This window comes from Prorops nasuta, unplaced genomic scaffold (assembly GCF_024137725.1).
Source record: "Prorops nasuta isolate Cenicafe-Biocafe unplaced genomic scaffold, Cenicafe_Pnas_1.2 PNAS00021, whole genome shotgun sequence".
Classification (NCBI taxonomy): Eukaryota; Metazoa; Arthropoda; class Insecta; order Hymenoptera; family Bethylidae; genus Prorops; species Prorops nasuta.
In genome coordinates, this window is record NW_027116818.1 from 1,229,116 (window position 1) to 1,244,312 (window position 15,197).

Below are 15,197 nucleotides of genomic sequence, written 5' to 3' on the forward strand. Positions count from 1 at the left end.
CTCTGACAGGAAAAACAGCACAAAGTGCAGTAGTAATGCTTACGGCGCAGGCGTCACCCAGAAAATCGAGTTTCTTCTCCATCTCCATCTGCTATTTTAACAATCTCACGTTCCCTCTATTCGCGTATCTTCTTCTGGTACACTCAAGATTTTCCTCGTTACTCTTACTACACTCGATCTTTTCCTAAGATCCTCTTCCAAAATGCACGCAATTTTTTAGGCTTTTTAATTTTTTATTTGTAATTGTTTTTTTTTCGCGAAGGAATCTTTTCTTTTTAGATTTAACGTTATTGTATAGACTAGTCAAGTCAAATCTTGAGTGTCTTTGTTACAATGGAAAATTTATGAATTGTAATTTTATAATAAAATGCAGGGAAGAATCTTGTTTTAGTAATTGAAATCATTTGAGTTTTATTTGACTTAACATGAATTTAATTTTAAGTGTGTAAAATACACTGTTAATATTATTTATAAATAGTACATATATCAGTGCTTTTCTTCCTTGGGGAATATTTCTGAAACAATTACAAGTCGTTCAATTCTAGATTAGTTTTCGGTCGGTCTCAAAAGGGAAAGTTTCATTCTAAAATTAAATTGAAAATGAAACTTTCTATTACTGGGTCAAACGAAATAAAGGAACAAATTAGCCAACTGTTCGTTGAACTGTCCGATAAAATCTGCAAGAGGGTGACAAATTTTTGACCTTTCAGAGAGCACGAAACTAAAGTTCGAGAAGACGAAGAGAAACGGTTAATTTTTTGGAATAAATCTAAGTACGATGTGCACTCTTGGATGGAATATTTAAACGACTGAATGAAGTCACAGTGTTCGTTAATTACAAGCTGAATATGGGAAACATGGGTCAATAGAATTCGGGTCATGGTCCTCTAACACAAAACACTAGAATTATTAGAGATGACAATTTTTTTACCTTTAAATAAAGACTTCGAGAATATGAAGAAAAGCAGTATTCTTTTTTAATAAATCTAATTATGATATGCACTCTTCCATCGAATTTTTTAAACGACTGAATGAACTCCATTTACGTTAATTATAGACGGAATATGGGAAACGAAGGTCGATATAATTCAGGCCATGGTCCTTTAAAAACCACAAGGATTCTTAAAAGGACAAATTTTGGACCTTTAAATAGGGGCTTCTAAAGTACGAAGAAAATCAGTTAATTTTTTTTTGTTTTTTTTTTTCAATAAATTTAAGTACGAGCGCGTGCACTGTTGCGTGGAATTTTTTGAGGGACTGAATGAAGCTAGCGTACGTTGATTATAGGCGGAACATGGGAAGCGCGGGTCGATAGAATTCGGGCCATGGTCCTCTTACAAACCACTGGGGCTGTTAGAGGTGGAAGCTGTTAGCTTGGTGGACTCCCCTACGTAGAGGGATGCAGGGGTAACGCAGGGGTAGAGTAATGTAGGGGTAACGCAGGGTCATCGTAGGGGAGTGCCTGGGGTAATATTGGGGAGTGTGTAGGAGATTGTAGGAAAAGTGGGATGAAACGAGCGTGAAGTAAGAAGAGAAACGAATCAAACGATTCTGGGTGCAGGGCTACCAGACGAGGTTCCAGTAATCGTAGTGGTGTATACGAAGGAAAAACCTGGCAAAGAGACGAGGACTAAAAAACAGGGACTTGAACGCAAGAGGGATACCAAACGAAAGCTTAAAAAGCCTGGGGAATATCTGTGAAAACAATGATGAAGAGAAAAATATTGAAGTATAAATAATGTACGATGCAATACTGTAATAATGTGGATTAACAAATATTTACCATTTAGAAAGAGGGAAATTGGAAATGTGAGAATGGTAGGGGATACACTCAAAAATATTATTTCAGTTAGTAAACATTTGTGTTGCAACAATGAACAAGATTCATTGATATAACGAATTATTTATTATATCAATAAATTTATTCGTTGTTCTAATAATAATGTTTACTGGTTGAAACAAATTTTTGTAGTTTACTGATACTGGGGGTTGATGATTACGATCGACAAAAATCGAGCGTGAAGTAAGAAGAGAAACGAATCAAACCATTTTGGGTGCAGGACTACCAGACGAGGTTCGAGTAATCGCAGTGATGTATGCAAAGGAAAAACCTGGCAGAGAGGCGAGGAGTAAAAAACAGGGATTTGAACGCAAGAGGGATACCCAACGAAAGCTTAAAAAGCCTGGGGAATATCTGTGAAAACAATGATGAAGAGAAAAATATTGAAATATAAATAATGTACGATGCAATACTGTAATATTGTGGATCGACAAATATTTACCATTAAGAGAGAGAGAGAGAGAGAGAGAGGGAGGGAGAGACAGAGATTGGAAATTCGAAAATGGTAGGGGGTAGTATAATGGTGGGGATGATGGCTACCATCGAAAAAAATGTTGGCTGAAATGAATAACAGATAGGAGGGGGGATGTGCTATACTTGCATTATTCCCTTTCCATTTTAATTGCCTTCGCGAGATTCATCGTGGAACCGATATTCACTGCCAAGGCTAAACTTGTCACGTGAAAACGTAAATTCGTAATTATTCATTATCGACTTTCCTCGTAGTTATATATAGCACACTTGGAAATATAGGTATCAGCCCTGTAGGAATGAAATGTTTACAATTTTCACTGCTAAAAACCTTGCCAGGCTTCTCGAAGAACGTATTTCCAGCTTCACTCGGGGCGTCGTGCCGTCTGGTGATTCTATTCCACACAATTTCTCTCCTGGTTCACTCCACAAAATGTGATTTTTCGTAAAAATATACTCGTCATTCGATATGTATGATTTTTGATAGAAATATCATTGAGTGTTTAACCGTAGAAGAAATCAGAATCGTGATTAATTTGTAAAACAATACGAAATTTAATTTCACGTGGAGAATCAAGCAAAAAAGCATGAGAGCAAATTACGAGGGGGGAGGGGGTGGTAAAGAAAAGTGGTGGGGAGTAAACGAACCCTTCTGCCCCTTTCGCACTCATCTATCGATCGATAATGCGATCTGGTGAAGGGTACACTAGACGAATTGCAGAAAAATAGGGTTGCGCTTGCTGCTACTGGCTATCGTTACCGAATCATCTCTAACGCAATATTATCACTATGAAAACTACCCCTTCGCTCTATAACTATTTTTTCAGCCATCTGCAATATTAAATTTGTCACCAAATAATTTAAATCCGAATAATAGTAGAATATACTGCACAGAATAAATTTTGTATTTTTAACAAAAATTATTCTTTCAAAAAACAAAACAAATATTAACAGGATTATCCCATATTTTAACCAGCTGCACAATTTTTCGAATAATCTAAAGTGCCTCCGCTCAATATTGCCATGTACAGAGATATTAACAATCACTAGCATTTGATTATTTCTAATCAAATTCCACTGTTTGTTTATCCAAAGGATTACGAATGCTGCAATTACCCGTACAAATAAAAAATTGTACAATTAATTAAAGCGTTTGAAAAAGAATTCAATAATTGTTTATATTAGCTTCAGCTAGCCATTCCATATAAATATTCGTAAATCTGTCAAACGCAATACCAAAGCGAAGCTGCGAGAAAAAGAAAGCTCGTAGTCGCCTGGAAAGTTACTTGCTTTACCGGTGTACAGTTACTATATCGAGTTACGTGAGTATTTTGTAACGAAGGGACTAGTGCTAGTGGTACAGTAAGCTGGATCCGCGCGACTCTGCTATGGAAAAGATGTTTAGGGACAATTACTCAGTCAGTTGTAACATGAGAGTAGGAGGTAGACAAAGCGAAAGAGAGAGGGAGAGAGGGAGAGTACATAGAGGGGATTGAGGGTGGGGGTGGAAGCTGAGGAAAGGGAAGAAGAGAGATAAGAGACGTAAAACTAAAGGTAGAAGGAAAGATCGGTACAGGATTGAAAGAGCTGGCGGGGACGAGCGATGGCGAGAGCTCGTGGCGTGTAGTGGCAATAACCAAAGAGGGGCTCGAAATCGATGAAGCCGTGACGTCACAGGCCGCGAGAAGCTGCGTCGTCATGGTGACCGCCAACGGACCCGGCCGCCACCGCTACCACCTCCACCAACACCACCAACCACCCTCTATATGGTCCAAGCTCCCATCCGTATCCACACTTTTACCCTCACCCTCGCCCAAGCCCCCACGGTAGGGCACAGACGGGAACTGAAATTTTATTAAATTTTATTTTTACCAATTTCCTCCTCTCTTCCTCTTATCTTTTTATTGTTTTTCTTCTTCTCTTCTCATACTCATTTTCTCTTTTTACTTACCCCCTCCCCCTTACACCCCTCTTCTTGTATTTATTTAACTCGTGCTATCCTGCGATTATTTCGTCCTGCCTCACGCACAGGTCTCCCTTTAAATATTTTAGCAATAATATTTCAAATTACCCTCTACTTGGCTTTTTTTAATGAATACTTCAGTTTCCTTAATTTTTAATTATATTTGTATAATTCATCAGTGTAGTTTTAACTGGATTTCTCTGGTTATTTTTAGGGTTTTCATTTTCTTTAATAATATGCAAGGATAATGATATTTTATTTGTACGCAAGCTCGTGTGTGTGATATCCTTACATTTATAGTTCTTGAATAAGAAACAGGAGCTCGTTTATGCCAAGTATGAAATATGCCTTCAGTCACGATCCATTTCACTGATCGATGAAGCAGTTGATATTCGTGCAATGCAATTTCAGAGCTGTTGGCAATTCCAGCTAAACAGAATTAACATGTTCTCCAGTCTTCAGCAATCGGTATACTTTATACCAATAACATTAATCAAACTAACACGTTCCAATTGATTCTATTGATAATATAAATTTAGAAGAATAGAAATAAATAGATATTTCACGAACTACTAGAATTTTAATAAAACATCTCTTTGAGATTAATTAAACAATCGTTCTTTTTTTTACGTAATGAGTTTCATCAGAGCATACTCTAAATTAGGAGGGAGATTATTGAAAATTTCAATTAGCATTTATCACGGTACATCGAAAATGGGAATAATGATCGAGGGGAAGAGCAAGAGAAAAGTAGAGGAGTGAGAGAATCTGTGTGAAAATTTCTACTATGATTTCGTATAAAAAAAGGAGATGCAGATAAGCATTTGTATGGCGAAGATGATGAAAAGAACGATTTTTTTTTCTACCAAATGAATTTCATCAATCCATGCTCTAAATTAGGAGGGAGATTATTGCAAAATTTAATTAGTATTTATCATGGTACATCGAAATGGTAATAACGATTGAGAGAGAGAGAGAGAGAGAGAGAGAGAGAGAGAGAGAGAGAATCTGTGCGAAAATTTCTACGATGATTTTGTAGCGAAAAAGGAGATGCGGATAGGCATTTGTAGGGCGAGGGTGATGAAGGGAATGGAAAGCGTAGATTGTAGCGTTGATCAGGGGGAGAATTGGGAAGGGACAGGAGCAGGGGAAGAAGAGAGGAGCTGATGGTAGCTGTGTATGGATAAGGATGGAGAGAGGAGGAGGGGGGTGGAAAAAGGGAACATGGTAGTTGAGAGGGTGGCAGTAGCGGTAGGGGTAGTGTGCCGGTCGGGGCAGGATGGTTAGAGGGTGTGTTTGGTCCGGGAACTCACGGTGATGCTGTATTGATCCGAGTGCATGAGCAGAGCTAAAGTAAGCCGAGGCGAGTACTGCGTTACCTTGGCAACCTCCTCCCTCATCCCTCAGGATTTCCAATGCTCGTCCCACGCCGAAAACCACCCTGAACTAACTCGATGCTCTCGCGACTTTTCTGTACTGACGATCTTCTAGACGCTAACTAGTGTATATCTGTGTATTAATATTTTATAATATGTTTGCACAAGAAAATACTTGTTTACTATATACTTTCTTTATACTTCATTTCCCATTCGATCCCTCCTCGAGTTTATTTTTATTTTAGTTAATTTCTCGTCTTCTTCATTTGTTATATAAATATATATATATATATATATATCTTTTTTATCTTTCTGGAATCTTATAGGATATGGAATTGCACGAGAAGTTTATTAAGTTTTTTTCTTATTACTTGTTTATTGCTTAATGTTTTTTTTTTCTTGTTGGTATAGAGCAAATTACTCAAACTCTTTGTCTTCCGCGCTTATTTTTAGCTACGATTTTAATTCTTAACTACCAAATACTAATTTACATTTACTGTCCTCACGTTCAACTTTTGAATAAGTGTTTAATCGATTTATTCATAGAAGCGTTTGGGTATTTATTATAAATTAGTAACTGAGGGAAGAGGAAAAATAAAACATTTATATTTTTCTTCTTTAAGCTGTACAAATTATTATTCAGTCAATGCATTTTTTAGTGGTAAATTGGATATTTTATAAAAAAATTATGTGTATGCCTTTGGTCATATATTTTATATAATATAAAAATGATTATTTCTTTGTATCAGCATCGTGCATTATTTTTGTTCTAAGTTGTTTATTAACTACTAATATTTCCTCATAAAAATGAATGGTTATACATCTTCGTGTAATTCAGGAAGTGATAAAACTATCGTATGTGTAAAATATTATTACTTCCTCGTTCAGAATTTTTCTTCTGCCTGACAAATATTGACTAAATTCACGAATTACTGTATTAAATTTTTATTATTCCATTTTTTACGAAAGCAAAAGTTAATATACAGCAGTAATTGCTATTAAATAAATTTTGTCATAAAATACTAACAAATAGATATAAACTACTTTAACATTTAATATTTATTACTACAAACTTTATACAAATTTATAACTAATACATGCCTTACTATTGTAATAGAAATAATGTAATAAAAATAAATTGATAGTTCCTCTGAATTTGTAAAGATTTATAGAAATATTTATTAGACGAGTAGAATGAGTAAAATAGAGAAGAGTGTAATTCAGCTTACAAATAAGTTTTGACAGTTTTCGGCAGAGTACGCCAGTGGTTGGTCCAGTGCAGCATCAGCTGCGATAAGGACGCGCTCTGGTAAAATCTCTTTCAACTAAATTAGGGGTAGAATTGGGGTGCTCTTTGCGCATGACATTTCCTAACAATAGACGCGTGCGTGCTGTATTCGTGTAATAATCAGACGTTTACATCTAATAAATTTGTTAGTTTACTCTTATCGACTGTGTAACAATATTAATCTGAACAATAATCCATGAATGGTAAGAAGATCCTTGATTTAATACTGGAAAACGTTTGAAAGAAAAGCATAATTGCAGATATTAAGGAGATATATATACAGGATCCTATGCAGGTAATGCATTTGATATATTTTAAGAGAATAAAATGGCTGTTTGCCGCACAGCACTGCGTGAAGTTAATTTGCTCCAAATCCAAAAACAATCAGTTAAAAATTAATTTGTCACATTAATCACCTCTGTTTTCGTTTGTTACTATAGCAAATATTAGCAACAAAGATGGCTCGTTACTCATTGGTACGCAAAAAGTTTCACTGTCTCTAATTGCAGTTAGAATAAACTCGATCAACATATGCAATTCTGAAAAAGACACAGGAGGAAAATTGTAAGTTTCTTGATTTTTATTATTTAATTTAAAAGCTTTCTGTGCATTTTTCGGTGAATCAAATTTTTATCATTTCGAGTGTACGTTCGAATAATCTATTTTAATAATAAATTAATTGACACATGAGTATTTCGTTATTCCATAGCTGGAAACGAGGAGGTAAAAATTCAGAGAAGATCCAAGGGATAGTCTTAACGGTTAGTGGGAAATGAGATCTTACGATGGAGAAAGTAGTTCAACCGAAGATGATGATAGAAGGGAGGTTCTACCAGAAGCTCATTTGCAGCAGGGATCGTGGCAACGTTCAGCTTCGCACCCCACATGGGCTTCTTGGGATCATCGAAATAATGTAAATTATGATTTTCAATGATTTCTATTAAAACGAATTTATACATTTATATAGAGATTTTTTCCATAATTTTGCAGCACCCTCTACCACCCCAACAATCCACTGCATCTCTAGAGTCTGTGTACAACGCATCGGGAACGGGACATCCTGAAATCTCTGCTCATTCAACAGGATATTCATCCGAACACATGGCAAATGCACCAGGACGTAGAACGCCGCTTGGTGCTGTTGGCTTAGGTGGTTTTTATTTTCAGCAGCATCCACATGCATCCTCCAGTGCTCCTTCTGATGAAAATAAACCTGATCATGAAAGGTAAGTATTTGGTAAAGGCTATCTTATTTATTCTTAATAGTTAAATAATTTTATATAGTCGTTAATTAAAGTCCTTTGTATTTTTTTCTTACTCGTCATTGCGCAATTACATAAAATTAAACAAACTCGTCAGGAGATACAATCGAATAGATTAAAATATACTATGTCTAATCTAGTTGTAACTTTTTATATCATTTTATATATTAGTAATAAAACTTATTCGGTGAAAATTGTACTATTTTTGCTAAAGAAAAATAATTATCAATAGTTTTAACGTTCGCATAATAAAATATATATATAATTATTAATTCTTTGAAAATATTAAAATAAAATAATATTATTTGCAGACCAAACGCTTCCAGATTAAATTGTCCATCAAAATCAAAAACAGCACGACAAGGTAAAAGCGTAAGGCTGAATATAAATGCTCGGGAGCGTAGAAGAATGCACGATTTAAATGACGCGTTAGACGAGCTTCGTTCAGTTATTCCATATGCTCATAGTCCGTCCGTAAGAAAGCTTTCTAAGATAGCTACACTTCTTTTGGCCAAGAATTACATTCTTATGCAGGGTGAGTGACTTGTGCTTTGCAAAAATCAAATGTTTCAAAATAGAGGCGTCAAACTGAAAAACTCGCTAAATCAAAAATTAACAACAGATATTTTTTTAAATAATTCTAATTTTCAAATTGATTTATCCACACATGGGCAAGAAAAAACTTTCTAAAAATTAATTATATTTTCTTGATACAAAAAACATCAAATATTAAAATTAATAATAAACTGCTAAAAATGTTGTAAAATTAATTAGAGTTTTACAGCTTAATGCCTCGATTCTTAAGAAAATCTCATTGAAAAATTGTTAAAATACGTTTAGGTAATGCTTTGGAAGAATTGCGAAGAGTGATAGCAGTATTGCAATCTCCACATGCACATACCACTGCATTACCACCGACTCCAGTATCCTATGATTTGCTACAAGGATTCCCTGGAAAATTATTCCAAGGTGTACCCGAGATGGCAGGCTTACACAGTGGAAATCCTCAAAATGTCGCAGCAGCTGTTCCCTCTACCGATGCTACTGTTAATAGTGGAGAATCAAATTAAAATTTTATAAGGCCTTTGCATTCGAAATATGCGCGAAACGTCCAAACTCGATTAATTTTTCAATATTTTTATTTCCTTTTTTTGAAAAATTATATTAACTGTACTCAATGATCGTAAACTTTTTTTTTCATAGGGAATAACTTATTGAATTAACCTTTTGGGCTCTTAGAATGTTATCAGGAAGACTTAATATTTATTCTCGAATATTCACAACTATAACAATTTTTTTAAAAATTCAAGAAAATAGATGTGAAATGTCGATTATAAAGTTTTTAATCAATTTTATGTTTATTTACGTTTTTTAACGCAAACGCGGAGTTCAAATTACGGGTAGAACAATTTATACAATATTTTTAAGACAATCAGGTTTTCCACGAGTGACCCAAAAGGTTAAAACAATTTTTCACAAAACGGAGTAATTTTTTATGGTTTTAAGGTGGTTTTCAAAATATACCTAGTCGATTTTTTAGCAGATTAACAATTATTTTGCAAATATAACTCGTCTTTGCAAATGCAGTAATATCGAGAAAACGTTATTTTCTTTGGATAGAAGTGTTAACAAAATATTTTTTAATACTTTACCTATACCTTTCGGTAAAGTATTCAAATCAATTAAAAAAAGAAAAAAATTAAAATGCAATACTATTATTATAAAATGGTATCCTTATAATTATTTTAATATATACACATATGTATTTATTTATTGCAAATCTTAAGGCAAGTTTAGAGTATTGTCAATTTTGGAAAAAGTTTATTTGAAATACAGCGCATACGTATTGATTAATTACTATATAGAATAAGGATGAAATGAAAATAGAAAGGTGACGAAACAAAAGTAAAAGAAAGAAAGTATTAGCAAGTAATTATAATAACACTTTTTAAGGTTTACTATTTATAAGAAAGCAATAAAACGAAAAGCTACTTTGGCCAATATTTCAAGTAAGAATAATCACAAACTTACTTCCGTCGCGATCTCAAAGCTTGAATAAAATCGACAATGAAAATAAAGCCAAAGCTTTTCTGGAACGAGATAGTCAATATAGCATGTGATACATGTCAAAATATTATAGTCATTAAATAACTAACAACAAAAAATATATTATATATTATATAGTATAATATAAAGATATGAAATATTCATATACACTTTTACCACCTGTATCTGCGTCTGATATTTAACATTAAATTCGTTTAAACATTTTTGAGCCATCTCTAAATTTTGTTTCCTATACATTCCATCGTGTAATAATACTTTATTGCGTTTTTAATTAATTTTATAATAGACTAGATTTACATTCACGAATTAAATATTCACGGGTTTCCCGCTAAGGCGAGCAGCAGTCTGACACGACACTCGACAGTACCGATTGACAGTAAATAACGGAACACGGCCTACATCACGCTACGTATGTCAACGTTTTTAGATTGGAAATATTTTTGACACTTTTATTTATGATATTTATCGATAAAGGCATTAAAAGAATAGAAAAAGAAGAGAGTATATGATTGAGTCACATCAAAGTGTGTACATACTTGAGGCTTTTAAAATCTTTTAAGACGAGTGTTACAGTACTGCCGTCTGACAGCTGTTTATAGCTAGTAGTTAAATATTTTTACTCTTATAACCTATAATCTGTGATTTTGAAAAAGAAAACCATGACGGATGTAAAGATTAACGTATCTGGGGACATAGAAGCTCCTCCAGACACAAATTTAAAATTTACTAATGGGTATTGTAACATATTTGATATATGTGTTTACATTTGATACATCTCATTTTCCAATAAGTTTTAATGCAACCATCTTTTAGATTCGAATTTCCACAAATACCACAGCTTCCACTGGCCCAAATAGGATATCCCCAGGCACAAATATGGGTTGAACACAGAAGAGCTAATGTCAGGCCTTGGAGTGTATTCCTTAATACTAACAACTTTCGACCACCACCAAGCCTTACAAGATTCAGCAAGAGGGTTGTCAAAAATATTGAATATTTTCAAAGCAATTATCTTTTCGTGTTTATTGGATTGGTTATATACTGCTTGTATGATATTTGTAATAGTTTATGTATCTATTATATTAGACTATTTTTAAGAAATCTTTTTTCAGGATCACATCCCCTTTGCTGCTTTTAGCAGTGATTGCATCGTTAGTTACTTGCTACAAAGTTTCTCAGAGACACTCTAAACAGGATTTAACTATTTTTAATCACAGGCTAACATTAGCCCAAATTTATTCTTTGGTTGGAATATGTTCTCTTCCAATATTTTATTTAGTTGGTGCAGGAGCTGCTCTCTTTTGGGTTCTTGGTTTGTTTTGAACAATGACTCTTAAAGTATAACAATATTTATTCAGGCCACTTATAATACTTATTTTAGGAGTTTCATGGCTGCTAATAACACTTCATGCTGCATTTTATAATATAGATTCAGTCATTTGCCCTGGAGAAGATGAACTTAACTCATTAGTAATGCAAGAAGTTTAAATTAACAGGAACTTTGTAAAAATTACAGGTTGAAATCAATTATAATGAACTATAAGAAATCAACAAGAATTGCCCATTTTATACACAACTAATATTTCAAATGATTTGTATAAAGTTTATACTTAATAATATAAAATGTGTCTGAGAAGTAGATAAGTTTATTAATAAGATGTGGATGTTTGTAAAATTCTGAATGAGTGATAATGATATGTAATATAAACTGCCTAGCTTTAATGATAAAATTATTTATTTATAGAACATTTCTTGCAAATACATATTATAATTTTAAAGCAAGTAAACACATTTTACGAAATAAGTCTTCTAGCTTATTTCGAGTAATCTGTTCCTCTTGTCCTCCAGGTTGACTGCAAAGCAAGCAATGTATTCATAGGTATCCACAATATAACAGTTTATTTTTAATTTTTCTTTCTATAAAGTATAGTTTAAGTTTGCGTTCACCCATTAATTTAATGTAACGTATATAGTTACTTCAAAGAATTTTAGAGCTGAAAAAACAAATTATCGTCTTTTTATTTATAGAGTAGTATAAAAATTGGCAGAGAAAGTATGGAGTGAGGTTAGCTGAAAGATTGAGGGATTAGTGATTAGTTTGGCAAAGTTACAGCAGCGTTCGAAAATTTACTGCCAGTAGTATGTAGTAGTAGTACATACATATGTACTTGCACTTTGCACTTTTTATAGCGTCATTTTAAAACTGGTGAATGTATTTGGAGCAGTAGATTTCCGAACGCAACCTATGTCTACATAGTATGTGTAGTAAACATTGTCATGATTGACAATCAATGACAAATGTCATCGATGTGTGTGTGGGTCTATGTGGCTATGTCTATGGAATATGGTCCGTTGCGTTGTGTGTGTGAAGGCGTTTAGCCTTGTTGGTAAACATAATTAGGCCATAGGTTAATTATGTTTTTACAGAGTGAGTTGAATTAAAGAAAAGTTTTCAGATTTCTAAATGTTGAATGGTTAAACTGGCTTTATGAAATATCACTGACCATTCAGAAATACCCTATGAGTTTGAGGTTAACGTTGGAAAACACGGAAGAGAAATCTTCGGTGTCTTCTCCGAATGTGTCTTCCCTGGTGCCCTGTCCGAATGCTCCAAATTCACCAATCGCCATGGATAACAGCGGCGATAATGCAGTGACAAATGTGCAAAACATGAATGAAAATGAAAGCGGAAATACCGTAACTATGGACAACACAAAGAAATCTCAACCTCTTCTTACAATTACGTTTAGGGACGAGAATGCAGTAAAGTAAATATATCTCGATTTCATCTAAATAAATGTATTATAGTTTTTATTTATTAGTATTCTTAACTTTCTTTCAGACGATATAGGGAATCGATAAGAAAATTTCTAGAGAATTTAACTGCATTGAAATGTACCAAACATAATAGCTGTAACGAAACAAATTTGATTTTGGAGATTTGGGACAGCGATGGTAATGAACAAAAAGGAGCCTCTAGTAGTTCTAGCACAGAAGTGGAGAGCGACAGTCAGGACGAATACGATAGGTTATTCATGATAGATAAATCTCCATGTTTGAATACTGAGTTTGATGTCCCTACATATGGAAAGGTCTGTTGTACTTTTGGGATAAAAAAGTGTGTTTTAAGCTTAGTCCTATAAAAGTTTAATTAATTAAAGTGGTGTAATACCCTTAACATGAACTATACCACTTTAAGTAGCAATTGGTTATAAGTGATATAGCTCATGTAACAGGTAATATATTACTTTAATTAAGTAAACTTTTGTAGAACTCGGCCTTGGTAATCCTTTCATTCTATATGCACTAAATTACTTACAGAAATATGAGACTATAGTGGAAAAACTAAATGTTAAAGAAGCTCAGGAAGAAGAAAGTTGCCAGCCAAAAATACAATGCTTCAACTGTTTAGGGAACCACAATATGAGAGACTGTCCTGAACCAAGAAATCGTGAAGCCATAACTAAAAATAGAAATAAAAACAATTCCAAAATGAGTAGGTATCATCTGGAGGATGAACAGAAATTTGGGCATTTAGTACCAGGGCAGATTAGCTCACAGCTGAGAAAAGCATTAGGCCTTAAAGACAATCAACTACCTAAACACATTTACAGGTGTGGTATAAAGTTTACACTTTTTTTATTATTAATTGAATTTTTATTCTTAAATTTGGAATTCTTTTGCAGAATGAGAGTATTAGGTTACCCACCAGGGTGGCTAGAAGAGGCTCGTCTACAACACTCTGGATTAAGCTTGTTCGATTCCGAAGGACAAGAAGTTGGTGATCCCGACGATGAGCCAGGAGAAATTTTCGCAGAAGGTGATAAAGATCGATACGATATTAAAAAGATTTTTGATTATCCTGGATTTAACGTTCCACCACCTCCTGGTACACGTGACGTAGGTGTTCAAAAACTTTTCACCTTTCGTTTTTATTCACTTCATATCTTATTACACAATTTTGATTGCTTTAGGACTCTGATTTGTATTTTGCTCCACAAATGTTACCTGAGCATAGCAAAGAGGCAATGTTGCATCATTTGAAAGAGAGAATGGCGGACGAAGGCTACAAGAGAAAAAAACTTAAATTGAAAGATCGTCAAACATCGATCAATTTGATTAACACTGTTAGCGATATGGAAATTGACGAAACTTCAAGCTTAGAAGTGACAGTTGAGACAGTACTCGTTAATGGTCATTTTGTACCACCATTGCCGAAAGAGTCACAAATAATACCACCCGAACCTCCATCGACTTCTTCGGAAAATTTGAATAGTCAATCACAAGATTTATCACTAGCCGTAAGAGAAATCGTCCGGTACGCTATACCAATTCCTTTGAATAATTGGATCTGTTCTTTTTTCCAGAGTGAAAGTGCTGCCTCTACGTCCAGAGCGAATTCACCATCGCTTTCTGATTTGGAAACCATGAAAAATCAACTTCTTGTTGCATTAGAGGATTCTAGTTCACAGTCGAATTTAGAGGCCCTAGGAAAATCTGAGAAAGCAGAAATGCCACCACCTCCCACCGAGGAATCTCTACAGGATGAATGTATCGTCTTTAAAACGCCAAATTCGAAGAGCAGCATAGTCTCATTGGGTACTCCAATATTGCAAAGTACATCACCGTACAACAAATTACCTTCTTTCGAAAAATTCTCGAAGAATATTAGCGAAGTTTTGAATTTTGAGAATTTGCCAGACTATACTGGTAAATACGAAAAAATGACTGGCATATTGCAAAAAGTGCGTCAAGAGTTGTCAAAAATTCATCAAGATTAAGAAATTATTTGACTGACAAAAAATGAATATAAATAAACGTTATCGCTTCTGCAAATTTTTCACAACTGTAAAAAGAAGTCTTTACCCAATGTAGCATAACAAATTATTCAAATTCTGTACAGAGATCCTATTCTAGAGAGTGAGCGAGA

General features: G+C 34.2%; 3 protein-coding genes across 3 annotated transcripts; all 3 read left to right on the forward strand.

The window, feature by feature from the left end:
• Positions 1–7,028: 7,028 nt before the first annotated feature.
• Oli (Olig family) lies at positions 7,029–10,470 on the forward strand. The gene is made up of 6 exons (XM_066739501.1): positions 7,029–7,233; positions 7,379–7,502; positions 7,648–7,851; positions 7,929–8,164; positions 8,512–8,735; positions 9,041–10,470. The coding sequence occupies exons 3-6, from the start codon at positions 7,711–7,713 to the stop codon at positions 9,268–9,270; spliced, it is 831 nt and encodes a 276-aa protein (XP_066595598.1). The 5' UTR covers positions 7,029–7,233; positions 7,379–7,502; positions 7,648–7,710; the 3' UTR covers positions 9,271–10,470.
• Positions 10,471–10,662: 192 nt separating this feature from the next.
• LOC136780966 (prenylated Rab acceptor protein 1) lies at positions 10,663–12,367 on the forward strand. Its single transcript, XM_066739586.1, has 4 exons — positions 10,663–11,000; positions 11,081–11,314; positions 11,380–11,579; positions 11,649–12,367. Exons 1-4 carry the CDS (start codon positions 10,927–10,929, stop codon positions 11,753–11,755), a joined length of 615 nt encoding a protein of 204 aa, XP_066595683.1. The 5' UTR covers positions 10,663–10,926; the 3' UTR covers positions 11,756–12,367.
• Positions 12,368–12,617: 250 nt separating this feature from the next.
• Positions 12,618–15,096, forward strand: LOC136780841 (zinc finger CCHC domain-containing protein 8 homolog). Its single transcript, XM_066739384.1, has 7 exons — positions 12,618–12,654; positions 12,717–13,035; positions 13,110–13,359; positions 13,589–13,881; positions 13,954–14,167; positions 14,242–14,568; positions 14,635–15,096. Exons 2-7 carry the CDS (start codon positions 12,788–12,790, stop codon positions 15,046–15,048), a joined length of 1,746 nt encoding a protein of 581 aa, XP_066595481.1. The 5' UTR covers positions 12,618–12,654; positions 12,717–12,787; the 3' UTR covers positions 15,049–15,096.
• The last annotated feature ends 101 nt before the right edge of the window (positions 15,097–15,197 follow it).